This window comes from Daucus carota, chromosome 8 (assembly GCF_001625215.2).
Source record: "Daucus carota subsp. sativus chromosome 8, DH1 v3.0, whole genome shotgun sequence".
Taxonomy (NCBI): Eukaryota; Viridiplantae; Streptophyta; class Magnoliopsida; order Apiales; family Apiaceae; genus Daucus; species Daucus carota.
This window is the reverse complement of record NC_030388.2, coordinates 26735282-26763203: the sequence shown is the minus strand read 5'-3', so window position 1 is coordinate 26763203 and position 27922 is coordinate 26735282. Positions and strand designations below refer to the sequence as shown.

Sequence of the window (27922 nt, the reverse complement as noted above, 5' to 3'; positions counted from 1 at the left end):
TTATTTATGTAACATATATTAAATATAATTTATAAATATTTAATAATTATATTAACACAAAATCATTTAATAACTAAATATAAAAAATATAAAAAGTTATTATTATATTATTAAAAAGATTTAGGCCGGTGAATAGTGCCGGCCTAAATTTAGGACGGTACTGTTCATCTAGTCATTTAGATCGAAACCGGTCCAAATTTGGATCTTTAGATGTTAGATTTGCCCTTAGAGAGCTCGAATAGAACAAGTAATCATATGTAAGATAAATTCTATTAATTTCCATCTCATCTTAAAAGGTTTAGGATTTATGCCCGAAGTTGGGCGTTTGCACAATAATGTCATTCTTTTACTGATAGTAACATGTTTTTTAATATAAAATTTAAATATCATGTGCAGTTGTAGTTTGGTAGTTTTTCTGGTAAGATGCATGTGATCCGGATCTTATTATAAATATAATCATTTCCAAGTCTGTGAATTTATGGAATTATCTGTGAGTTTGACTTGGTAACCTGGGAGAATTTAATTTAAAATGTTTATTTATATTATAAAAATGGTGCTAATTAACTCTGAATTCACAACTAGGAATTAAAGTGACCGCCAATTTCATATTTATTTTAATTTTTAATTCAGAAGTTTGAAATAGACAGAAGTAACACAGAAGTCTTATTGCAACGTTGTAAGATTAGGTTTGAAGAGGCAGGCTGAATGATAACAACTGATGATGTGATTAAGGTTAATAAAGTAACCGTTGTTGTGAAAAGTGAGAACTGATATTAATACCAAACTACTTTATTAACAAACAAATACACAAACAAGTCATGAGTTTGTTGCAAGTGAGTTGACAAAGTGTTTATGGATCACGCATGTATATGGGGGCCCATGTTGTTATTGATCAGGGGCCCATTTGCCATTGCATGATTCATGACCCTCCTTACGTACCTTAACCTTATTTTTCAAACTATGTATCATATCGTCGACTCTTGTGGCTACGGGGCCTAACATTTTTTTCCTTTTTACTAGATAATGCACTTTCAACAAAAATATGATCACTCTTGAGAAGTGTATATTTGCATACTAATAATTCGAATAGTTTATGTTCTTGAAAATCTTTAGTAGTAGACTATTGTTTGAGCTTTAGTTTTCAGTCTTTAATACAATAAAAATTAAAAAATATTAGAAATGGATGTCATGGACAACGTCATAAATCTTCACTTAGAAATTTTAGATATTAAAAGCATATCCAACCATTAAAGTTCTTAGTTATAATTAACTAAGTACATATTATGTATAAAGAGATTATGTAAAAAAATGGGCAATACGACATTCTTCTTATTTATAATTTTTGTCAACATCTTAATGTTGATTATTGACCGATATATTATATAAATAATAATAATTTATTTTCTAAATATAACCAGTATTATCCAGACACCAAGACACAATATCTTACTAATTCAACAAATTTTATTTAATTTATATTTCTATAATCATTTTAACCGATAAATTTATCAATTCCAAGAACCAACTTTATCTACCCGCCAAAATTCCAAGTAAGATTTTATTCATAAAAATGGAGTGGGTACAACAGATACTTGGGATTCAAAATGGGAAATCATTCCCCACTTAATATTGATTTGGGCTTGCTTTGTTGCAACAAACTTAATATCCAAAATTCCTTTCTAGAGATTGATCACAGGCCAAAATGGGCCTGGCTCTAGTCCACTAGCTAAGCAAGCAAGCCCAGTTACTAGAAACTATTTATGCGACTTCCAACAATTTGGGTTTCCGAAAATTGCTGCCCCCAAATGCGACTGGCCCAAGCATGTTTCAGGGACGTTTGGCTAGATAGTGTTGGGGAATGATGAGTACAGGGTCCGACCACCAAGTTGGATTGGGGTCCGATCTCTATGATAAAATTGTTAATCAAAAATTTCGAAATTTTATATTCCAATTTTCGTTAACTGAATTCAATAATTATGAAATAAACGCTTTTAAAAAAAATAAACATCCGTTTAGCTGACTTGATAGATGTGAATCGGGTTTTTATTTATTATTCTTATAATTAATTAAAATGTAACACATAAGAACAATTTTGTGAAAAAATTAGGGACTGTAATACTTTTCTTGGATACGATGCATAATTTTTTAAGAATTTCAAAAAAATTGTTTCCAGAGTATAAATATTGAGAATTCCATTGGTGGCTACTTGCATCACTGATCAAACTAGGTAAAAAAAGAAATATGGCAAGTTGAAAGTGTTTAATAAAATGTAACGTAATCCAAACTTGCGATTGCATACAAGTTTTTACCAACCTTTGACATTTTCTTCTACTCCTCTCCTGTGCTAAAAGATCGCACTCACATTACACACACACTGGCTGGTCTCTGATTATGCACATCCTGCTGCTGACAAGCTTTGTAGTTAGCAGATTTATGTACATATCCTTCTGTTGATCATTTCAACTAGGGACCTAAATGTTTGGCTTTTTTTTTGCCGTAAAGTAGTAGTATTCACTCCGTCCTATTTCATATGAACTACTTTTCTTTTCGGGATGTAAAAAAAATGAACCTTACAAGAACATTCATATACTACACTTTTTAACGTAAGTTAAATTAAGCATGTCAGTCAGACGGGCTCATATAAAATGGGATGCATATAAAGGTTATTCCAAATTAGTGGTCAAAATTTTGTGCTTATCTAATCAAGTGAATCATCTCTTCATATGTCATTGCCTCTGACTTATGTGTAACACACATGTAAGCCATGGAATTTTACTCTACTAAATTAAAACAGTAAGGTAGTAAAACTACCACATCATGCAGCTTCAAGTACAAGGAAGATTGTATCCTATTCATCAGCTCTCATAGAAAGCATCTAGAGGCTTAGGAAATTGTTTAAAGAAAAGGTAACTGGTGATTAAGTGTCTTCTTCTGCTTGATGGAGAAAAAACATAAGTTTGTTGAGAGTGACACTGTACCAAGACAAGTTAAAGAATCGTGAGAAATTAATGCCTGCTATTAAAGGGAATGCAAAAGGTTTTTGAGAACTCTGACCTAAACTTCACCCTTGTCTAAGCAAACCAGTAACAATAATGTCCCTCTTTAACCATTTTAGTTAAAATCCTAGAGAGAGGGAGGAGTGATTTACGTTTAACGGGCAAAATTAATCGCGTAGAGGTAGTTTCTTGCTCATTGCTGCCTAGTCTATTTTCAAGCAGTTGGGAGTGAGATTGACCTGTGAAAACTATTGGACTAAGATGATAAATTGATAGATACCAAAAAAAAGGACGCCTGTCATTACACTACTAATGTACTTAAATAAGTTAACATTGTCTGAAACTCGAAACTGTCAATATGATTATGTAGCTTATCAAGAAAACTCAACAATTAGGACTCAAAATATCACAAGAAAGTTGATGCAGATGCATGCACTGCTATTGAAGAAGACAAATGAGTCAGAGAAAACTACTAAACAGAGTTGATTGATTGCCGACAAGAAACAATTTTCATTTTGCAATTATTATAAACTTAAACTTAAAAAGTCTGATGATGATGCAGCTTGTCAATTCAGCAAATAAGAATTCAAAAAAAAAAACAAAAACACATAAATGTGAGTTTCTTCACCAATAGCAGAAACGTATACGTGCAACTTAATATCTGCAGACATTTATTTATGGCCAAATGCCCCAAACCTACAGTATTGGTTATCTGATACTATGTTTACAAAAAATCGCAGTTTTGTTCGGGTTGAATTAAATTGATTTGGTGCAGCCTAGAACTACAAGTGGTAAAATCCTGCCCAAGTGTATTCTCCAACAAATATATAAATGATTTATCATCAATTAGACTCGTGAATCTTACTAGCCGAGCAATTCAAATCTCCAATCCGCTTGACAGACTATTCAAATGGCTCGAATGACTCATTGTGCTCCTAGTTATAACTGACACAAATAAAAATTAGGTATATTCCTACTCTCCTTTCTCTGTAAGATTTCATCAACAAAGTGTCCCAGATCTATAAACAAAAGTTTTAATTATCATAAACTTCCAATATATGGTCTGCTAAGATCATACCTAGAGCATATGAAAAGTAGTCCTCAAGCTTCCCATTTTCAAACACATTCTGCTACTCAGCCTCTGCAATTATTGTAGTTAACAAATTCCTATACATTTTTCATGACTTCCTGTAGCGGTTTCTGTTGATATTTTCAACATGGTACCAAACTGTTTGGCAGTTCTTGATTAACTTAGTATATTGTAAAGATTATTGCTCATTAGTAGCCATAGATTTGTGCTTATCTTATCAACTGCTTCATATTTTCATGTCATTGCCCTTGACTCTTTGTAACACATAAGTAAGCCATCAAATTTGACAATATTAAACAAAAAATAAGGTTTAAATCTACCACATGTAGCTTCAAGCACAAGGGAGATTGTAAGCTCTAATAGAATACATCTAGAGGCTTACAACAATCTTTAAAGATATGCTTACTGGTGAGTAAGTGTCTTCTTCTGCTTGATGGAGAAAAAACATAAGTTTGTTGAGAGTGACACTGTACCAAGATAAGGTTAAAGAATTGCGAAAAATCAATGCCTGCTATTTAAGTGAATGCAAAAGGTTTATCAGAACTCTGACCTAAACTTCACCCTTGTCTAAGCAAACCAGAGGTGTCTCTCTATAACCATTTTATTTTAACTCAATTTTCTTGCCATGATCAGCCACCACTCTTGTTCTCCAAATGGGGTGGCTGCTTTCCCTCTTCTGTCCGTTGAAGAAGCTATGGACTCGTCTCCGTTCTGCTCACAAGAAGAGTACGTATCTGCAATCACTCCCACTCTGGATATCTATTCTTACTTTTCTCTGGCAAATACTTATCTTTAACTAAACTATTTATTGTTGCCTTGTTGATTCTCAGGTAAAGGGATACACATTCTGTACGAGGATGTCAAGTCCTGCCCTTACGAAGACGTGCATGTTCTCTGGTCCATTCTTGTGGAGTCGCATACACCTGCTTTGCCACCAATTGTTACTCAAGTACAGAATCCTAGGAGCACGGGGTTCTGCCAATCAGTCGTGTAATCAAGTAATGTAAATACCTAAGGGGTTTCCAGTTTTCATATATTTCTATGGTTCCTACTACTAAGGTGCTGCTATATTTTGAATCTCTCCGACTTAAGAAAGTTTAGTCAGAGATCATATATGTTGTGTGTTCAAATTTGACATACATGTGCGCGCCTCATGTACTGTGCATCATAAAGGGAGAAATATTTGATGAATAACAAAAGCCCCAGTATCGCGATCTTTCTTGCTTCTTGTTGCGTAGTCTATTTCAAGCAGTTGGGGGTGATAGTGAGACTGATATGAAAACTATTGCATTTAGATGATAGATACCAACAAAAAAACGTCTGCAATTACTCTATTATTATGCAGTCATGAACTTGAAACTGTAAATATGATAAAGCCGAGCTTATCCTGATAATTTAACAAATAGGATTCGATACATCCTAAGGAAGTTGATGTGATATCTGCACCAATATTAAAGACAGACGAGGTTGACTCAGAGAAAACTACTAAACAGAGTTGATTAATTGCCGACAAGTAAACAACTGTCATTATGCAACTATTGTAAACTTAAACCTCTAAGTCTGAGGATTATGCAGATTGTCAATTCAGCAACCACTGACTTAAAGAAACAAGCAACACAATCATGAAGTGTTTTGCTAAAGCTCAATTCTGACATTTCGAAATGCAAGAGAAATAAGTACTGCAAGTATGTTAGAATAATGTTCACAGAGGATCAGCCAAAGACGAAAAATACATACTTTCTGGGATAAAAACAAAAGTTTGATACGGATGCAAATAATGCGTATGTTATTATTTTGTCTATGACTATTTCACACAAGAAAATGATGTTTTTGGACTTCTCTCATAAAGAAGTTTAGAATGTTTACAAGACTGCCAAAAATTTCATTAACTATCCTCCCGGACTAATGATCAGCTTTAGAAGAAAAATGATAGTATCACAAAGCCGAGGAAGAGAAGCACTCCGTCACACTTGGAAGCCACTCTTTAAAATATGTTTCACTATCTGTCTCTGCATGAGACAATGCACTAAGAGGGCAAACAGAGATCTGAAATGAGAGATGAATGTCACATTAGTCTTTGTCCTCTTCATTTCAGCTATATATTGCTAAGAAAAAAGAAAGGCTTACATATCCTTCTCGAACGGAGTAGTAATCAGTATCTTTTTCTCCCACTTCAAGTCCTCTAATCTGAGAAAGTAATGAGTAGAATGTTGATAACTGTTAGGTAGAATGTGTACAAAGAATCAAGGACGCTTAGAAAGCCATAAAACCCGAAAAATGTTGCACAAACAAGTAGCATCATCAGAGAGGCTATTTTTTCCTAGTTGTTCCTTTTCAAAAACTCAAACTCTAAAACTGTGGATGGTGCTTAACCTATCTAAGCTGGCTATTTTTTCTTTTCTCTTATAATCTTCTACCTGCGGCTATAGTTTCATAGATAGTTGGTTATATGGTGTTTGTCTTAAGTTATCTGAAACTAAAATCCTTATGCTCCAATTTGAATATTTCTTGCTACTAATGCTTTAAGAACAACATAATAGGAAAGACGGGAGAACAACCACAATAATTCACATACTGAAAGTGTGAATTCACAAGTGGAAAGATGTAACAAAGATATTGGCAAAAAAAGGATTTCAAGAAATGAATATCTTACTTCTCGCATATAAAGGAGACTATTCTGAGACTCTTGTGATACTTCTGTAGCATTCATGTCAATATTTGCTAAGTGATCTGTTTCCATAGTCATTGTCGATAATATCTTTCCTACCTGTGCTTCAGAAGTAATTTTCTTCCAACCCATTTTAATGATACTCTTGCCCTGCTTTGTCAACTTATATCCCTGTGAAGAAAACAATTTTAAAACTACAACCACAACTGAAGTTGAGCAACATGTTAAACTTCACTAGTATGTGACCCTGATAAGTGATAACGCAACGCTAGATTATCATAGTGTATGCTGAAAACTATAAATTACATTAAGGTAATGAGGTGAATTATATTGAAGCATGACTCTTGTTAATTGGTTTGTATTTGTATGCAAGTTTTCACTATCCACGACAAGTAATCTACATTGAAGATTATACCTACTATCACTGAAAAATAGAAGAGATGACTAAATTAACTAGATTTCAGCATTGATATAGATTAGTATAGTATATTAAAATGATCTGCAGTAGATACAGATCTCTAAGTTGCTTTTTAGTTAATCTTCTGCTCTCAGTTTAATCATTTAAAAATTTAGTATGAGCAGAAGCTACGCAAACTTTACCTTATGATTCAAAACATCTGTGGGCAGATCTATATTCAAAAAACACTTCAGAGGGTATGTTTTGTTTTTGATATCAGCCAAGATTGCATTTATTATGGGTAAGCAAGCCCCGGCAGCAAGTTTGTAGTCCTTAACAGTGCTCTTACCCCCGACCCTGGCAGTCAACAACGCAAAAGAATTCAGGGAAGAGCTTGTTCTAGAAGCAGTTGTATTACATTAATTGAAAAGATATGGATGAATACAAGCCACATACTGATATATAGTGCAGAAAATTTACGTACCAGTCATATGATATGGAGATAGCAGGTACACCTGTTAAAAAGGCCTCCCGGGCACCTGCTACTGTCCCTGAATATAAACTGTCATTCCATTAAGAGATATGATTAATCGCGCTAGATCTTCTCTGGAAGAAGACCAAAGATCAGTGTATGCGGTAAACTATATAGAAGTGAGAAGTCCTTAAGTAAGAAAGACATACTAACATGTGGTAACCGCAGTTGCTACCCTTATTTATGCCACTGATAACCTAGGACAAAAAAACAAAGAGAGTAAGCAACACGCAGAGAAGCAAGTACACTGCATTAAAGATTAGTGTATGTCAGACAATCAATGAACCATTCTTGAATATTACTGTTACTTAACAGGCCGAATGTGAAAATAATATAGATCTTGACATCGTATATACATGTGTCAGCAACCAGTTACAGTTTAAGCATGGACATCATACAACTGAGCTTTTACATGAATATCTGGATATCATATATACTACACTATTAAGTAAAGGCAGTACCAAATCAGGAACTCTAGGAAAAAGTGTTTTAGAGATTCCCAAAGAAGCGCAGTCTGCTGGAGTTCCTGAATTGTGTTCATAGCAACCAACAAGTTAAAAAAAACATATTTGAATCCTACCATAAATGATTGTTACTTAATTTAGGAGTATGAAATTTAATTTTGATCTTCACTTGTGTGCTCCATTAGCAACATTTGGTCTAAATAATATTGAAAGATATTATATGTTAGACTATTATGTAAAAAGATAACAAACCAGGAACCGCAAAGGCTGTTGCTCCTGGAATTTCTACTTGTTTCACCTGGAGAGGATTCTGCCAAGTAATACTATGACCAACACCTGACATTTCCCTGCAAGAGAAACATGAAACACTTTCATGATCCATTGATCCTTTAATTTCTTTTTTGCAATTATACAGAATACAATGCACTTAAAATGCCAGCATTATCGACCGAGTGCTGACACTTGATGCAAGAAATTTAAGAACAACACAGCTTTGTGATCTTTCCAAGATAACTAAACACAAAATATTTGAACAAACATAAAAAAAAAATTGTACAATAGTAGAAATTGAATATACAGATTATTTACTGGCACTATATATTGTTTTTGCAACACAATTCTGTACACTGGTGATCATAGCAGGAACCGGAACTCTGAAAGCATTGAGGTAAATTATATTCACATATTTCAAACATAGTATCAGAAGGAAGCATCCACTTATTTTAGCATCACTTTGGGGCTAAAAAAATTCAGACATTTGAAGATTAGCTTGGGACGGAACAGGAGACTCAGCTGCCTGCCATCCCTATAGTCCTGATCGAGTTTGGATTAGGAAAGGGTCGCCTGGATTCAAATCTATACAAAAATATATATGTCCCCCACATAACTTCAAAAATCATAACAGTGCCTCTCCAAAATTAATTTGGCTAACAACTGTAATTAATATTCCAAAATTTACATCCTGCCCGATTGAAAACTACAACTGACAAATTTAACTAAAATTAAGCATCTACACTAAAAGAAGAAACAACCTTCACCAGAAATCAAAAAAATAAGAGCATTATATATAGGTTATTACTCTGCATAAATTGTTGTAGGCTACAACCGTACAACATAAATAACTAGTACTGTAAAACAATTATGCAGACTAAAAAGTGACGAATGAAATTAAACTTACGTATCAGGAGCACAGACACAGACTTGATATCGATTTGTAGAGGCGAGGAGTCCAACCAGAGATTGCAAACCAGGGCCTTCAATACCATCATCATTCGTCACCATGATCATCGGCTTATTCTCCATTTGTCGGCCAAGATTTCCCCAGATTCCACAAATGTGTACCCTTTGCTACAGAAAATTCAAAAACCAACACTCTGTTTCGATTTTTGAAAATTACTTGAACGATAAAAATAATGTCAAATAAGGCAACTAAGGAAGCCCACTTGTGTCATCTTTGAATAACAGAGAGCTGATGCACAAGGAAAATGAAGACCAACTAAAAGTACTTGAGTATTTAACTGATTCTTGAAACTACAAATATACAAGATGATAATGTAAAAAATAAAGCAAAGTGCAAAAACTAGATTTCTTCTAAATGCAACTGCCCATTCACAAATCACACTCATCATACTTTCAATATAATCACCTGCTTAATGGATTTTAATTTCATTTGTTAAAAATTTAAAATCTATCAAGCCAAATTGACAAAAAAAAAAAAAAAATTCATTTTCCCGCCTGTGAACCGGTCCATCCAAAACCTTAACGTATTAGTGAAAAGCCTTTTTATCAGAACCAGAATCTCATTTTCTGGGTCGAGAGTGGATCACTTAATGCAATGAAGAGAAGGAGAGATACCTTCTTCTTAGAAGAATAATCGACGGAAAGACCGGTTCTTCGATCAGCAAATCTTCTCCAGGAGGAAGAAAACAGAGAACGGAAGCTGCATGCACTTGTATTGTTGACAGAAACAGAGAAAGAGAGCTTCGAAGAACGATCAGAAACTGGCCAATTCAATGCTGCAGTAGATATCGTTGATGTTGTCATTATAATTTGATTGTGTGCTAATGCCAGTGACTACACAACAGCAATCTATTTAAATTTGTTTTGTCCGCTTTTCAGGAAAAAGATGCCCGTTAAGTTCAAGGGAACAGTAATAGGAATATTGGAAACGTTTTCGTCATTCTTTTTTTGATTTAATAGAAAGAAAAAAAAAGAAAAAAGGAATCATGAATTCGCACGTGGACTATATTTTTATTTCTGTTTTCTACAAATAGCCGACCATTACAATGCTACTGTCTTTAATTATGAAATTTCGAGTCATTATGCTTAAATCGTAAAAACTTAGGTCAATGTTATAATATTTTACATAAAATCAGTATAAAAATTTATGTGTAATTTTCTAAAATTCATAAATCATATGTAATATATTAAAATTCCAGATAAATAATCATATGTTATGCAGGTAAGCTAGGAATCGGTGAGATTCCACGGAGGTGCACGAACAAGCAAGACACCGAGAGTCTGAGATTATGAGAATGGGGGGACCATTTACGTTTTTGAGTTGGCGGCAATAAGGCCCAGCCTGAAACTCTTATTTTCACTAAGCCAAGCGCATATATGTCCATTCAGCTTAAGCAAATTTTGTATAATTGTCTAGTTTTAGACTGCAAGTCTTTTTTTTACCCTCAAAGTCATAAAGCTATTACAACTCAAAAAACTAGAAAATGTTTTTTTTGGTATTATAAGTGAACATGTCAGTTGTTGTGGTCATCTCAACCCTGAAATTTAACTAAATATAGAGAGTATCTCAAACGGTGCATTCATTATCTTTTGTATAATATAATGAATCTTAGATGATTTATTAAAGCTGCTATACAAGAACGATGGACAACAGTTAAAATCTCAGCCACTTTGCCATCTATCTGTTGTCGTCCAAGTCCAACTTTATTACTACTATAGATTAATTAAGAACGGGTATTTCAATCATTCTAATAATCATCATCATATTTATAATCATCAAGGTAGTCTTCTTCATTACCATATGGCAACCCCTCGGAAAATTCCTCTAGTCCACCATCATATTCGTTTTCTGGACCCTGTTCAGAGTCATTTTGCTTTATATTCTGCTTCATGTGTTCTGTTCTTGTGGCATACACCTCATCAATGAGATGGCTTTTCTTGTTATCTGGAGAAAACTGTTGGGAAAAGTATAAATTACAATAAACAAAGGATCCAGAGGTGATAAAACTCAGATAATGTCATGATATCTATCAGCCATAGAAGGCCTGACAGAAATATGAGAATTGAGAAGTGCCCAGCATATTTATAAGTTAAAAGGGCATACGGTTAAAGATACAAATACGAATACCGTGTTTGGAAGTGAGAGGTTTGACCGTGTGAATTATTTAATACTAGTGGGCAGGGACGAAGCCAGCAAATATCTTTGAGGGGGGCCAAAAAAAATTTCTTCCATACAGTAAAATTTTTCATTAGCACTGTAAAATATTCATTATAAAATAAATACAAAAATACTAGTAAAAAAATTATAGTAGAGCTTTGCGTTCTTTTAAATCAGGAAATCAAATTTATAATTGTGTCAACAAAAATATTTAGCTATTTCTCTTTAAATATATTTAAGTATAAAATGGTCAGGAAACTCATCATAATAACTCTAAGTTATACAGTAATCTTTATTTAGCAAGTAACACACATTAAACAAAATTGTATTTTGACAATATCTCAAAAACTAAATATTACGTTTATTATACTTACTCCTTTTCAAAAAAAATTGTTTATTATACTTACAAAAAAAATATTATGCTTATTTAGAAGATGACAAGTTATAATTTAAATAAGTAAAAATATTACCTGGATGATGAAATTTAAATTGAAGATGAGTAGATCAATATTAATATTAAATAATAAATTGATAATGCACGACGACTAACTATTATTTGAAAATGAAGAAGTGTAGTGAGGTATAAGTTTCTTGGATAAGACCTCCACCAAAGATTTTTATTTTTAAAGAAGAATCATATTGACATTTAAATTTATCACATATCATATTTTATGATCTTTTTTTTTAAATAGTATAGCTGTATATATATCTATATTTTTGTTTATTTTTATTTTTAAATTTGGTCTAATACAATAAATTAGAAAAATCTAAGAATTAAAACTTTATTTACAATGTTAAATATTTCTTAGAAGCAAACAAATATTTTTTGAGGGGGGCCAAATTTATATATTTATATAAATATATAGATAAAATATAATTTTTTTCAAAATTATATAATAAAAATTACAATACTATGGAAACCCTAGGTGGCCATGGCCCCTTCTGGCCCCTATGTAGCTTCGTCCCTGCTAGTGGGTTAGTCCCCGGGCATGCCCAGTTATAATATAATTATATTTTATTTAAATTTCGAAAAATATAATTATAAAAAAGTGATGTGTTAATTTTAATTGATACTATAATCTCATCTAAAAATAATTAATGGGATTATGGGGTCAACAACATTCAAATAAGTGATCAAAAAGTCAAGTGATATAAATAAATAGGAACTATTGTATAGATACAAAATTAATGCTTATTAAATAATATAAATTAATATGTACAAATAATATTGAGAAATAATTAAAAAAAAAGAAAAATAAGAAGGTGAGAGAACTAGTGTAGCATGGGATTTGAAGATAAGAAAAAATTAGTGGAGGAAGATAAAATTATATAATTTAATCACTTTAAAAGTGAGATTTAATGAGATATTGACACATCGGAATACTGATGTCACCCATTCAATGTGAGGTTAACACGTAGTATATAGAAAGATTGGTGTCTGGTGGTAGTTAGTGGATTGAAATAATGGTTTGGACTCAAAAAACTAATTTTGACAGAGCTACTTGGAGGGGTTTTTGTCAATTAGATGGTTGACATGTGTCTAGTTAACGTACAAAAGGGTAATCAATAGCTATTTAATATTTACCAAACAGTTTCATCCAAAACAGCTAATTCAATTTCTTAGTAAAACAACTACTTCACTCAGCTAGTTAAGACATCAAATTCAATCACCGGTAATTGCTAATTGCCAAACAGGGCTGAAAAGAAAACGATGATCAACATACCGAGTCATCAGAAAAATCGTCCAGCACATCATAGTTGATCTTCGAGTTAAGCTTCTGCAAAACGAATTCACAACTTAGATTAAAGCATGACAGATGTTAAAAGAAGCGTACATTTCAAAAAATTAGCAATGACAATACAACTTATCCCCCAACACACAAGCACAATACAACACACATGGATAGCTAGGTTTGGAATATATAGACTGCTCATGCAGTATCTTTGAATTTAAAAGAAATATTCACCACATAACAAAACAATAACTTTTAATATACATTCGTTTAGCTCGAAAATATTAAATTAGGTGACCCCAGTAGCAGAGATACAAAGCACCAAAGCCAGGTTTCCTTATAAACTCAGATATCTTGTTCATAACTTTAATCCTATTAATGTGCAAAGTCGGTCCAACGATAAACTTTAAGCTTTGCAACTAGAACAATCATATATGCCCTAAAAGTTTTAAATTGGACATTTCATCTAAACTTCGTAATGATTCCACAGTCCCCTGCCACAGAAACAACTATATCAACGGTTTACGACTTCTTGCTACCGATGTAGAACAACATTAGCTATAAAGACGATATTCAAACCTGTCCTCCACCATCTTTAGCAAATATAACTTCATCTAAATAATTATCCTCGACAAGAATTTTCCCACAGAAACCACAGCATCTGAGAAAAAACACCTTACTCATTATAAACGCATAAAGAAACTCACAAGAGAAATATATTTTCATAGTGTACATGGCACCATAACATACATAGGGTGAGGGTGAGTACTAGGTGTACAGAAAATTTGTACATAATGACATGACAATTGATGTGGAATATTTTAATTAGAATTGTTGATGTGAATCAGCGGCCCATTCCAATTAAAACCCACCACATATCATTACGTACAAAATTTTGTACACAATTCCGTACACCAAACATTTTCCTTAACTTACAAACAGATAATGAAAAAATGTAGCATAATTCCTATTTCCTAATGCCATTACATAGTGAATAAACTTCTTTCTTATACAAATACTACACACACATAGATACAAAACTCACACTCTGCCATCATCAAGAGTCTGGGTATCACGATTCGATTCACAACGATCGCACCACAACTGTGACCTGTAAACAACCAAGAACAAATCCATCACAACTCACTACTGTTAATATATTCATCCAATTCGCAAAGGAGCATTAATCACACTAGGAAATATCGAGAAATTATTTAGAAAATTAAGAAATCACTTCGAACTCATGACTGGTCGCGGCGCGATGAATCAATGTAACTTGGCAAATAACTGCACAAAAAATGCTTTTAAAGGATTGATAAACCCTAAACCCTGCGATAACAAATTTAGACAACTTGAGTGGCAGATGTTGAAAACTACAATAATAAAAATAATTTATATTTTATGTAATTTTTATAGAAAAAATGAAAAATTAATTTATTAAAAAAAATATATCAAACTAACTTCTAGTTTTAAATTAAATTCTAACTTATTTCTAATTTTAAATCGATTTGTTATTTAAAAAACAAACAGACATTTCTAATTTAAAATAAAAAATAACTTAAAGTCAGGACAAACGTACTCGGAAACGCAAGAATCAATTTTTTTTTTCTTTTGTTCCTTCATCTTTGTCCGAGAAAAACTGTTCGTTGATTACTTGTGAATACTATACAGATCTGATTGGGCTATAACTGATGTGTGTTGGGCTATTAGAAAATTGACCATTATACTCGAATTGGACTTGAAATTATGAATTAGATTGAGATTTTTTATGTGAAAAGCTCGGATCTGGTTCGGTTGATCTAATACCGGACCTCAATACAAAATATTTTTAATATTATATAAATTTATATTAGATAATTACAGGCACTTGTCATATTTTATATATTATTTAAATAAATGTATTCACTTATTCACTTTTAAAAATATTATTTTTATTTTTAATGTTTATAATAAAATATAACTTTTTATAAAAGATTAATTTTAATTATATTTTGGACGAATCCGTGTCATTCTCAAATTGAATTGATACTTGACTGATGGAATTCGGATAAAAATATGAACTCAGTTTGGATGGAATATCAGATTCAAAATAATAAATCAAGGAAGTCATGTAGACAATCCAATATTCCTAGAGTAAATAATGCGGGTGAGTTTAAAATAAGCGCTTTCTGCTTAAAATAAAAAAATGGAATAAAAGATAAAACCAAGTTAAGACTCAAAAATATTTGTCAAAAAAAAAGACTCAAAAATAATTAAAATATTTAGAAAATAAATAAAAATTCTGAAATAAAAGATAGCATTGCTAGTTTTTTATAAACGCTTCTTAACTTTTTACGCAACCAGTACGAATGAGTATTTCTAATTTATAAACAAATATCCTTGGTATACGCTCCTCAAAATATGCATGTGATGAAGATTTGAAGTAATTAATAAGAGAGAGAGTAAGCAGTAATAATAATAATTTAAAATGGTGACGGCCCATGCAGAAAAGTAAATAGGGCCAATTGGCATGCAATGTACCCCTACCCTCCAAAACAACCACGTGGGCTGGCTCTCCCTACGGGCTACAGTCCAAGATGCTGTCACTTTCTTTAATCTTTTATTACCATCTTAATTACTCTACGGAGTACTCGTACAGATTTTTATTCAAAGTACTTGTCCGTATTACACGCTTCGCGAATCGTCACTAGTTCAATTTAAGTTAACTTTGAAAGCGTCTAGTTTTGGTTAGAGGGATACTTTAAGTGACAGACGCAGCTATAAAGTTGTGTTATGGAGTACTCCCTCCGTCCTGATAGATTGTATACATTTGGTTTGGACACGGAGACCAAGAAAAAGTGTAAAAAGTGAGTAAAGTGAGATGAAAAGTGAGTAAAGTGGTGGGACCCATTTATATTTAATGATAGATTTGAGATAGTGGAGGAAAATAGTGGGTGTAATATTGTTTATATTATTATAGAATGGAGATAGTGGAAGAAGAAAGTGGGTGTAATAGTGTTTTATATTATTAAAAGTTACTATGTATAGAAATGATGAGACATCCCAAAAAGGAAACTGTATAGAATTGATTGGGACGGAGGGAGTAAGTTATTAGCGTTTTGATTTGTTTAACTTGTTGGATGATAATAATGAAAGAATTTGTCCACTTTAATGCCTGATTTGTGTTAAATAATTTGATGGTGACTCCCATTAACAAAACAATGTTATGGTAGTCATATGTTATTATCTTGATAATGTGAGGTATATTATTAAACTTTTCCTGTAGATATTGCAAATTTGGGGTCGAATGATATTAGTTTTTTAGCAATATTGGAAGACATCTCAAATAAATTTGTCAAATATTTATTAAATGACGTGATATAAAATCAAATTTTAATTTGGGACGCATATATATGCACGCGAGGACCCATATTTATATTGTATCACACATTATTTTATTTACTGTGTACTAAGTCGGGGGTCTGAACTAAATCGTCTCTATACTTTAAGGGTAAGGACATAATAATATGCGTATATTTTACACTCCTCATATTTTGTTTTAAATGAGATATCCTCAACATGTTTGGTTTGATTTGATTTTATCATGTGTACCGACAACTCAACATTTTTGGGGGAAATTTAAGATATATAGCATTTTCTTATTTGTTCCGGACATATTTTTATGAGGATCCTACGATATGGGTGTAACTAAAATAATTAGTCAACAAATACTAGAATTGATTTTATTTCATTTCATATTTGAATGGAGCAAATATATTGACGTGCGATTGTTTATGTCAGTCAAAGGAACAAGTTTGTCATAGGTGGGACACTCAACGATATTGACGGTAAGTAGTCAAATTGTATGATAATATTATAGACTTTTTTTTTTTTTTTTTAGGGAAAAAATGCAGCATTCATTACTCAGAATTCACATCATACACCATGGACTCCAACACTTGACGTGGAGGAGACATAAAATCCACATAGCAATTTAGCTCACAAGGAAATGGAGCCACTAAATGGGCCGTCCTATTCGCTAACCTTCTAACATAATTAAGACTAATACCAGTACGTGATAAAAGTTGCAGGCGACATTCATCAAAAACATGGCCTAACTCTGACTGATAAGTAATGCCTTTGACAATTGCGTTCACGGCTGTGAGTGAATCAGACTCAATACACACCTGCTTGTCTGTTGTATTCACCACCCAAGATAAAGCCTCAAGAATGCCTATTGTCTCAGCCTCCAGAACCGACACTTCTCTGTTAATACGCATTACTCGGCCACCTTGAAAAGCACCACCTCGATCTCGCAGGACCCAGCCGATTGAGAATGATGATGTGCCGGGAGTTATTGATGCATCCACATTAAGCTTTAAAGTATCACCTGAAGGCGCCTTCCACTTCTCCCTGTGAAACACTCTACCAGTTCTGGCTGAAGACCCTATATGGTGTCCACTTAATTCCCATTGCTGATCTCCATTCTCCGAGCTGTTTAACACACCAATCCATAGCAAAAGTTGGAGTAACTGATTTGTTCTCCCACACTTTCTTGTTTCTAAAAAACCATATCCCCCATAACGTCATAGAAATTTGACATAGCCGCTCCGGACTCTCCAAGCTCAACCTATCCAACAGCCATGCAGATGCGTCCTCGACCTCCCACATGTTGTAAGAAATACACATTTTCTGCCAACACTGAGCAGCAAAATCACAGTCAAAGAAAACATGTAATAGGTGTTCTACATCAGAGTCACACATAGGACATGTGTTGAAACTTGAAACACAAAATACGCGAAAAAATGTGGACAAGTAAACTGAAGTTTGATATATGAAATTTACCCAAGACAAATTTGTATGTGAACTTGAGGTTTTTAAATACGTATACATTATTTTTGATAACTAAACTAAAATAATTATTTTTTTGAAAACAAAACTAAAATAATTATTGATATGATAATTTGAGAAGAACTAAACAATGAAAAATGGAAGTCAAAGTTCGACATGACAATTACAGTCACTCGATTAGTAGTGTGGGCACAAGAACAGAATTGATTGATGCAGATAGTAGGTTTATTTGATTGATTTGAATAATTTGAGAGACTGTTTGAATTAATTTCAAAGAAGTCACTTCTCGTCTAAAATAAAGAATTGGAATAGAAGTGAGAAGCAAATTATGATTATAAGTTCTTAAAATATTTGGAAAAGAAGTAAAAATTGTAAGCCAACATTTTTACTTCCAATTTTTTTCTCACGGCTTCTTAAAAATACTTCTTATTTCTTTACACAAATAATTCAAGAAAAGTAGAAGCAAGCAGCTCGTGCTTCTCTCCCCCAAACATGGCTATATGTTCGGATTAATTATTTTAATATGAATGAATAATTTTATTATATAATATATAAAATTATATTTTATAAATATTTTAAAATGCATGTTGTATCATTTGTCTCAACGTAAATGTGTAGAATCTAAAAAGACGGAGAAAATATTATTTAAGAATTGAGATTTCTACTCTAATTTATATTCTAAACAAAATAATAAGTATCAAAAAATATATAGATATCTTTGTGGCCTATCAAAAATTTGTTTTCCGACAGTTTACAAAATTTACTCCCTCTGTCTCATTTAATTCTATACGTTTCTTTTTAACTGCTCGACACGCATTTCAATGCTCTTATAAAATATACTCCCTCCGTCCCTCCCATTTCTTATCGTTTGGGTTGGGCACGGAGGTTAAGAAATATGTATAAAGTAGTGGAAAAGAGAAAGAAAAGTGGGTGAAGTGGTGGGACCCATTGATTTTTAATGTATTAAAAGAAGATAGTGGAGTAAAAGTAGTGTGAAAAGGAAAGAAAAGTGAAGAAGTGGTGGGACCCATTGACTATTTTGGGTAAGTTTTGAAATGTAAAGAATTGGATGGGACACCCCAAAAAGGAAAGTGTAAAGAAATGGAAGGGACGGAGGGAGTAGTTCCGTAACTTCTTTTTGAGATTTTCTTTTTCAGTATAAAAATATAATATCCAAACTTTAATACATAAAAGAAAATTTTTTAAAACAAATTGCACAACTACACTTTGCAAGAGCATTAAAGTCCGTGCCGCGTCCCCGTCCCCGTCCCCGTCCCCCAATGTATACAACTCAGGGGGACGGAGGGAGTAATAAATCTATACTATACTATAAAAAGCCAACATAGGTATAATTTGTAGTCGTACAAAATTTTGGTTTGGTACTCTCCTCTAAAACTAAAAGTCTACAAGTAGATATGTATTAAACAGTTTCATATACCAAAAACACTCCTTATGTATATTAATATCTTTTTAAATATAATTTATAATTAGTTAAAAAAAAAAGGTGAAACTACTGTTAATAACATATATTAATATTAAAAATTACTTATAGATAAACGTATAACTAATTATAAATATACAATTTTTAATATCTTTTGTCTAAAATACATATAAATAATTAAAGACGCTACTTTTTAATTATAACGTATTCTACTCGAAATTTAACACTTACGTATTCTACTTCATTACAAACACGAGCCATTACGTAACATATGAATATATATGAAATATGAAAATTTTGATTTAAATTGAATAATGAACTGTCACATATTAATATAGAAAAATATTTATAGATAGATAATAAATTGTGAAAGCTAAATTTCCGTTAGAAAATATAACGAGTTGGTTAATATAATTTAACTAAAATCCAATTCATTAATACTAAAATACTAATAAAATGATGTAAAGAATAAATTATAATTAATAAATTACGAATCATATACCCGCCCGTGCTTTGCACGGGTTAAAGGCTAGTAAGATTAAAACAATAATTTTTGTACTGTCTGCTTTCGTTTACGGACGTAATTATGTACTTGACTTATTGTTGTACCCGACTTATGTTCTGTCCAATTGTGCGGGGCCACTTGTTCGGTGATACTTTCCGTCATTATCTTTTCGGTTCTAGTCCAGATAAACTAATTTTAGCAACGGGAAAAGATATTTTAATTTTTAATTAATACACAATATATGTGATGGTAGAATATTCTCCGCAGAGAAATAGAGAAACATATATGTTATATTTGAAAATTATTTTATCTTACTACTGGTAGAATAAATTATAGAGATTAGTGTTTACCTAAACTTTCTTAAAAACGTGTGATGTTATATTTTTAAAATTTATAATATTATTGTTAATCAGATGTCCTGTTATACTTTAATTTTTTGCTAGATTGGAGTATACATTTAAATTCGTAAATATATCTTAAATATTCAATAAAATTGGATTTGGTCTATCTTCGACTTTTGAGTACTTACTCGAATACCAATTGAATGTTAATTCGTGTCAATTACTTTTTATAATATAGATTTTATTATATAAATAATAGTCCATTATTTAAACCATAACTAAGAGACTCATATATAATATTATTTTGGATTTTTATTACGTTTTATTTAGAGGAAGTGAACTATTAAAAGAATTAACAAATTACTTTATATAATAAGAGTTGCACCAGGAAGAAGATTTTCTTTAGTATTTTCAAAAACGGTTAAGTTGTCATTTTTTATTTTCTCATGGCAACTCTTGCAATGTAAATTTAACGGTTTTAACCGAACCGTATTTTTGAAAATAAATTTGAAAATATGAATACAAATATCTTTTTTTTCATAAGCATAACAGTAATTTATTGTTATATCAAGAAGTTGTTCAAATGATGCCATATATTATACAGTCCCTGCCAAATTTGATTATCTTATCCACCAAAACTGCAAATTGCCACATTTATGCCAGATGTTGTCTCAAAAATAAATCTGCCTAAATGATTACATGTATTATGTTATCTTTTTTATATAGGAGTAGCAGAGCAGAAATGGCCAGGGTGTGGTTTTGAAACTTACAGCTTGTGATGAGATGGAAAATAGAGAAAGAAAGGAATGCACATGCAAAGAAAAAGATAGGTGTTTTTGTCACCATTTGTTGGTGGGACAAACAAGTACAAAACTCAACCCAAATCTTGGCCTCATTTTTCAATGAGACTTCTTGGATATTTGCTCATTCATCAACTCATCATGTTCTTAGTTATCTTAACCATTTCTTGTTTATTGCTAATATTCTAACTTTTTTCAACTGCCTATCCAGCTTTTTGAATCAGCATCTTTCTCTCTTTTACCACAACTTTTGTTAAAGATTCAAGATTCAGGCTTTGCTGATATAGGCTAGGAATGAATGGTGGTACTCATCTTGAATCAGAGGATTCTGAATATGTTGAAGTTGATCCTACTGGCAGATATGGAAGAGTATGTTTCAAAGTTCCCATCTTTTTGTTTCTTGTATTAATGTATCTTGATGTTATGGTAATGATTTGAAATGTTTCTTTGTGCTGCAGTATAATGAGATTCTTGGCAGAGGGGCATCAAAGATAGTGTATGAATTTATGAAAGATTTGAACTTTTGTAGCATATCTGATTTCATAACTTAATGGGTTGTCATTGCTTGGTATATTGTTTCATAGAGATTAAACTATGCTCATTTTCTTGGGTTTCTATAGGTATAGAGCTTTTGATGAGTATGAAGGGATTGAAGTGGCCTGGAATCAAGTAAAGCTTTTTGATTTCCTACAAAGTCCCGAAGATCTCGAGAGGCTGTACTGTGAAATCCATCTGCTCAAGACTTTGAAACATAGCAATATCATGAAGTTCTATACTTCTTGGGTTGATGCTGCTAATAGAAACATTAATTTTGTGACAGAAATGTTCACTTCTGGTACTCTCAGACAGTAAGTTATTTGGTCTATTAGTTGTTTTAACTCTTTGCTTTCTGCAATTGTCTTTGTGCTTACATTCTGTGGTGAACTTATTTTTTGGTCATTTTGGTAGGTATAGGCAAAGACACAAAAATGTAAACATTAGAGCCTTGAAACACTGGTGTAGACAGATTTTGCAAGGCCTGCTATACCTCCATAGCCATGACCCTCCTATCATTCACAGGGATCTCAAATGTGACAATATATTTGTCAATGGTAATCAAGGGGAAGTAAAGATTGGTGATCTTGGCCTTGCTGCAATACTCCGTAAATCTCACGCTGCTCGTTGTGTTGGTATGCTCAGACTTTTCAATTTTTAATGCCTAATTCTTGTAAATGCTGCCTATTGATTAAAGCATGCTCGAAATTTTATCATAGATGTTGCCTTCATATGTAACATTAGGAGACTATGTGCCACATAGCAGAGATAGATTTATATTAGATATAGTTTTGTAACTTTTACAATGCATATCATCAGGAACACCAGAGTTCATGGCTCCAGAGGTGTATGCAGAGGAATACAATGAATTAGTAGATATTTATGCATTCGGAATGTGCGTTTTGGAAATGGTCACATTTGAATATCCATATAGTGAATGCTTTCACCCTGCTCAGATATACAAGAAAGTTGTATCTGTATGAACTAAAACTCACAAATCTTATTGATCTCGTTATATTCTAAATCTCCACTCTTTATAATGATATTTGGTTTCTTTATATAGGGTCAAAAACCCGATTCACTTTACAAAGTTGAAGACCCCGAGGTACGACAATTTATTGAGAAGTGCCTAGCCACAGTATCTTGTAGGCTACCAGCGGCAGAGCTTCTAAAGGACCCTTTTCTTCAGAATGATTATTATGGATCAGTTTCGACCCCATCAGATTGCGGATATCCATTAAATATGGGCTCTACATTAAGAGAACCTTCGTTTGAAGATCAATGTAGTAAGAATTCTTTGCTCAATGATTATTCCAGTTATCATGGTTATGAACCAAGGAATGATATGGACTACATTATACCTGATTATCACTCATATGGAAGTGATCCATTGATCAATCGGGTAGATGAGAATTTTGAAAATGTTGGCATCACTATCAAGGGGAGGAAAGAGGATGATGGCATTTTTCTAAAGCTTAGGATGGCTGATAAAAAAGGTAATTATGTTTTACTAATCTATAGTCAATTTTGTTAGGCAGCTGACAGTTTTTAGTAAATCTTTGCTCATATTATTTGATGAATAGTGATCTTATTGAAATTCTTTTTAGGCCGTATCCGAAATATATACTTCCCATTTGATATAGAAGCAGATACAGCTCTGAGTGTGGCTGCAGAAATGGTTTCAGAGTTGGATATAACAGATCAGGAAGTTACCAAAATAGCAGAGATGATTGATGGTGAAATTATTTCTTTAGTACCAGAGTGGAATAAGAGTTTAGACCAAGAAGAGAGTAGTGATGACGAAAGCTATTGTCAAGGTTGTGTTCATAATAGCCCTTGTAGAAGCTATCTTTCCTCAAAGAACCCGTCTGCCAATAACCTTCAAGTTCTTCAAGGGATATCCACCAAGGACTTGCTACACGGATGTGTTCGCAATAGCCCTTGTAAAGGCTATCTTTCCTCAAACAACCCATCTGCCAGTAACCTTCAAGTTCTTCAAGGACTGTCTGCAAAAGACTTGCTACACGGGTCTGCTGCTATGCATGGTCGTTTTGAAGAAATCCGTTACCAAATTGACACATCCGAACAATGTGGTACAGATGGCGCATCAGTAGTATCAAGTCAATCAGATGGCACACCCTATTCTGGTATTTGGGAGCAGACTGATGAGCCTGAGCTATGCTCCCGAGAATCAAATGATAAAAAACAAGTAGAGAAATCATGTGTAAAGGAGGGGGTGGAAATAAACAATTGCAACAAGAAGAATAATTCCTATGTGGGAAAATCTCAATCTGAAAATCTTTCAGAAACTCGCAATTCAGCAGAAGACTATGAGAATGAGGTAACGCAAGAATTGAGGTGGCTCAAGGCCAAGTATCAGATACAGTTACGAGAGCTTAGAGATCAGCAACTACGATCCTTGTCAAGAAATGGAAGTTTTTCTTCTAGTATGGATGACCGAAAAGAAGAGACTAAATATAAAATGTCAAGTTCAGTTCCATCGGAAGAAAGAAATGGTGATCTACTTAAATCATTTGATTCTGGGAAACATTACAGTTTGTGCTTTCCTGTTGATTATGGAAAGACTTGTGCAAACCAAGATATTCTAAATTATGATGCAGACTATGGAGTTTATAGTCCAAAACCAATGGTCATTGCCAAGGGATTTATTGCAGGGGAATTGCTTCCGCAATCACTTCACAGAGCTACTTCTCTTCCTGTTGATGCTGTAGAATTCTAACTCAGCAAGAAAAGGTCCGTTCTATTCAGTTACCAACTCTCCTAAAATCTTATGGCAGTAGATTGGTAGCGGAAGATATCAATCGATCTTTTGGGCAAAATTTAACCTCAGTATCCAAATTAAGTCATCTATAATTGGGAGGCACCGGACCTCTCCAAATTAAGTCATCTATAATTGGGAGGCACCGGACCTCCGATCCTGAGCTTTGATACTAATGTAAGTGGAAAGGATTATTTGGTTCACAACTCAAATCTTAGCTATAATGATGGAAACAATAAAAATACATCTTTTTTGTATTTATATTCCGATGTAGCAAGTCGAACCAGAAATAATTTCCATTTCACAGAAAAATAGCCGAGCCATGTACATTCGAGTATTGTTATAATCTAGTATGTACATATGCAGATTGTCTGTTCAAGAAGTGCAGAATGTTATGAAACGGGCTTCATGTCTAAGGATTTAAGGTAAAGTGCAAAGTGCTTCCTTTTTCTTGCTTAATATCGTACCTACAAAGTCTTGTTTCATAGTATTCCACTCGCACTCCGTGACAAGAGAGTATGGTTCTACAGCAGCAAAGGTTGTAGAATGGTCCAAAGTGCTTGCTGGGTCCTGACTCCTGAGGCCAGTTTTCTAGACCAAGGACCTACTGATATTCTCCCATCGAATCAAGTTCTATTGAGTTTACATAAAAATTGGAGTCTTGCGATCCGTAATCCTCGCCCGTCATTTGACTCTACTCATTCAAAGAAAATTTTTTTGTATTATCAAATTCGGGTATATTTAAATCAGATTTTAAAAGATGTATCAAAAAGTTGGACTGTTCAATTAAGAATTTTAAATTATGTTATAAAATATAATGATATTCAATTATGAATTTAAAGTATGCTTACAGATTAATGATATTTAATTTGGATTGTTAAAAATCTTTTAGAATCGGATGGTATTAAAACGCTCATGCATTTTTTTGGCTTCACAAAATGATAGATTTTTTCATTGTATTTTATGTTTCTTGAAATCCCACCCAATCCATTAGATTTTGAAGTATCGTTGGGATTGTTTTTTTGACAGATGAAATATTATGCTTAAAACCTTAAAAGACTTTACATAATTCCATCATATTTTATCTTAACTGAATACACCTCTCAAAATCCTCATTTTTCTTATTTTTCATTAACCAATAAACTCGTACACCAAACAAATACAATACTCTTACCGTCTTATTATTCTTTTCACGGATCAGAAACTTCTATTCATTCACATTGAATAAGTTAATAATTAACAAAAAAATATATTATTTTTCAAAAATATTAACATGATTAACACTTGATTTATTATATTTATTGAACGTGGACGATAAATTTTGGACAAGTACAATATAAAATGGAGTTATTAACCAAAAAACCCAACAAACTCGTCATTTTTTTGCCAAAAAACTTATAAACCTTTTTTTCACCAATAACTCCAATAAACTTTACTAAATCTTTGAAAAAATTTAACTAGAGTTACTTATGGCTGATGTGGACCAACCATGATCGTCACATATCCTATGCGACAAATTGATTACAATTAATAAAAAAATAACAGGAAAATATATCAGCGCCACTAAAATCAGCTTTACAATGGTTTATCAGCAGCTCATTACGACAGGGAAGTACCAGGCTCTCATTCCGACCGAAGGCTCGGGGCAGGCATTTCATCCACCTCGTTTTTACACGGTTGGTCTTCTATGTAGAAAAAATGCATCTTATGATATATATTAATGTGTGAAATCCTTACTTAGCTACTCGAGCATAAACAATTAATCAAGTTTCAAGGTACAATCGTGCGGAAAATCAAGCAGCATGGAACTCTGAATTGAGTAAGACATATTTTAACCACTTAGCACAAACAATCCACCAAATACAAACAAACAAACCACTCAACCATATACTCTGTCCAATCAACAATCCCGAGCAACTCCAAACAAACATTCCCTAAAACTCTATAAAAATTTGTGATTAAGTACCAGTCATCTGAAAGATACTGAGATTATAATAAGTGGCAATGGTTGATATATATATATATATATATATATATATATATATATATATATATATATATATATATATATATATATTGTTTGTACGAGCATGACTCTGACATAGATGAAGAAACCCTCAGATATTTTATATAAAATTAAAATATTATACATTATTAAAGAATAATTATTCTTAATAATGACTAAGCGCTATGTGGCACACACGTGTATAAAAAGATACAGATTAGGGAAATATACTTCACAAGTCAGATTGGTAGATTTAACCATGATTTATTTTGTATTTATTTCTATACTTTTAATAAATTTTATTGGGGTTGTTAAAGAAAACAGAAGTTTAAAAGTTTTTTGGTAAAAATTTGACAAGTTAATTGGAATTTTTGGTTAATAGCTCGTATAAAACGAGGATACAGTTGTTAATGAGACATAGGAAGTAAATTTTTCTTTCATACATAATTAATAACTTTCCCATAGTGTCAAACCCAATTAAAATTGTTCGGTGAGTTATGAGTGTGTGTTCTCTGCATCTTCGTATCTTCGATGACTTTTCTGTGTTTCTCTTATATTTTACTATTTTTTTTGTTGGAATAATTTCCTTTCATGTCCCTGAGATCATATCCTACAACTCAATTCACGAGCATGTTTTCAAGTTTCACGATAAAATACGTGAACCAAGTGTTTTTTTTTTTGCATAAACCTTATATTAATTTATCTTAATCAAATATATACAAACAAGTTTTCAACAATATTTTATAAACAAATATATTTTTCTTATTTTATACAACATGTATGAAATTTATATATTGGCACATGTCTTTTATTTTTGTCTGATCTTATTTTCAGGATATTTAAAGAAGATTTTTTTAAAAGCTTGTATATCTCGGTGTACAAAAACATTTAGCTACAATTTTGATGAGAAGGAATTCATATAGTTATCAAAAGATAATAGTTTTATCTTAATCATATATTTCTTTTTGAATGCATTCTTTTTATCTTTTAAGTTTTTTTCCTAAAAGGTTTTAATTTTGCGGGATTTTAACGAGACTTTTTTTGGCTGGTTATCCTTTGAGATATTGAAAATGATATTGTCTAAATGTCCGGCGTACTTGTTTACTTTCGGTTAGATGATTCAGTACAAAGGAAATTATACATTATATATTCAATTATTTCTATTAATGAAATTACCTTAGCAAGTATAAGTATTTTTTTTTATAAATTTAAAATGATTAAAACCAGTTCTCGCTTTATAGTATTGGTTATAATGTTAATCTTGTAATCGATCCGATTATGTCATGTTAAACTTGTAATCGAATTATTTAATATTATTTTTAATACAATAAACTAAAATAAATATTTTATAATATTTAATTCTGGTGGTGAAATAAAGCATGTACAAGTGTGACCAAAGTTTCCTTTTCC

General features: G+C 32.4%; 3 protein-coding genes and 1 long non-coding RNA gene across 4 annotated transcripts; 2 read left to right on the top strand and 2 right to left on the bottom strand.

The window, feature by feature from the left end:
* Positions 1 to 4633: 4633 nt before the first annotated feature.
* LOC108198973 (uncharacterized) lies at positions 4634 to 5311 on the top strand. The gene is made up of 2 exons (XR_001802229.2): positions 4634 to 4812; positions 4917 to 5311. It is a non-coding gene; the product is annotated as an uncharacterized LOC108198973 (long non-coding RNA).
* Positions 5312 to 5798: 487 nt separating this feature from the next.
* Positions 5799 to 10207, bottom strand: LOC108197837 (uncharacterized). The gene is made up of 10 exons (XM_017365548.2): positions 10002 to 10207; positions 9325 to 9494; positions 8400 to 8494; positions 8145 to 8209; positions 7837 to 7880; positions 7636 to 7713; positions 7355 to 7508; positions 6740 to 6925; positions 6214 to 6273; positions 5799 to 6132 (listed from the first exon to the last, which is right to left on the bottom strand). The coding sequence occupies exons 1-10, from the start codon at positions 10188 to 10190 to the stop codon at positions 6022 to 6024; spliced, it is 1152 nt and encodes a 383-aa protein (XP_017221037.1). The 5' UTR covers positions 10191 to 10207; the 3' UTR covers positions 5799 to 6021.
* Positions 10208 to 10926: 719 nt separating this feature from the next.
* On the bottom strand, positions 10927 to 14621 carry LOC108198454 (uncharacterized). The gene is made up of 5 exons (XM_017366209.2): positions 14512 to 14621; positions 14323 to 14388; positions 13857 to 13938; positions 13269 to 13322; positions 10927 to 11341 (listed from the first exon to the last, which is right to left on the bottom strand). Exons 1-5 carry the CDS (start codon positions 14520 to 14522, stop codon positions 11135 to 11137), a joined length of 420 nt encoding a protein of 139 aa, XP_017221698.1. The 5' UTR covers positions 14523 to 14621; the 3' UTR covers positions 10927 to 11134.
* Positions 14622 to 21171: 6550 nt separating this feature from the next.
* On the top strand, positions 21172 to 25348 carry LOC108199115 (probable serine/threonine-protein kinase WNK9). Its single transcript, XM_017366859.2, has 7 exons — positions 21172 to 21563; positions 21653 to 21690; positions 21815 to 22042; positions 22143 to 22363; positions 22548 to 22705; positions 22792 to 23224; positions 23336 to 25348. Exons 1-7 carry the CDS (start codon positions 21489 to 21491, stop codon positions 24466 to 24468), a joined length of 2286 nt encoding a protein of 761 aa, XP_017222348.1. The 5' UTR covers positions 21172 to 21488; the 3' UTR covers positions 24469 to 25348.
* The last annotated feature ends 2574 nt before the right edge of the window (positions 25349 to 27922 follow it).

Coding starts and splice junctions, on each gene's coding strand:
- LOC108197837 (XM_017365548.2), bottom strand. CDS start 10,190: ATGACAACATCAACGATATCTACTGCAGCATTGAATTGGCCAGTTTCT. Junction 7,881..8,144: donor TTCCTAGAGTTCCTGATTTG/GTACTGCCTTTA, acceptor TTTTTGTCCTAG/GTTATCAGTGGCATAAATAA. Junction 6,274..6,739: donor GTCTCCTTTATATGCGAGAA/GTAAGATATTCA, acceptor TTACTTTCTCAG/ATTAGAGGACTTGAAGTGGG.
- LOC108198454 (XM_017366209.2), bottom strand. Junction 13,939..14,322: donor ACTCTTGATGATGGCAGAGT/GTGAGTTTTGTA, acceptor GTTTTTTCTCAG/ATGCTGTGGTTTCTGTGGGA. Junction 13,323..13,856: donor CTAAAGATGGTGGAGGACAG/GTTTGAATATCG, acceptor TTCGTTTTGCAG/AAGCTTAACTCGAAGATCAA.
- LOC108199115 (XM_017366859.2), top strand. CDS start 21,489: ATGAATGGTGGTACTCATCTTGAATCAGAGGATTCTGAATATGTTGAA. Junction 21,691..21,814: donor AGAGGGGCATCAAAGATAGT/GTATGAATTTAT, acceptor GGGTTTCTATAG/GTATAGAGCTTTTGATGAGT. Junction 22,706..22,791: donor TATACAAGAAAGTTGTATCT/GTATGAACTAAA, acceptor TTCTTTATATAG/GGTCAAAAACCCGATTCACT.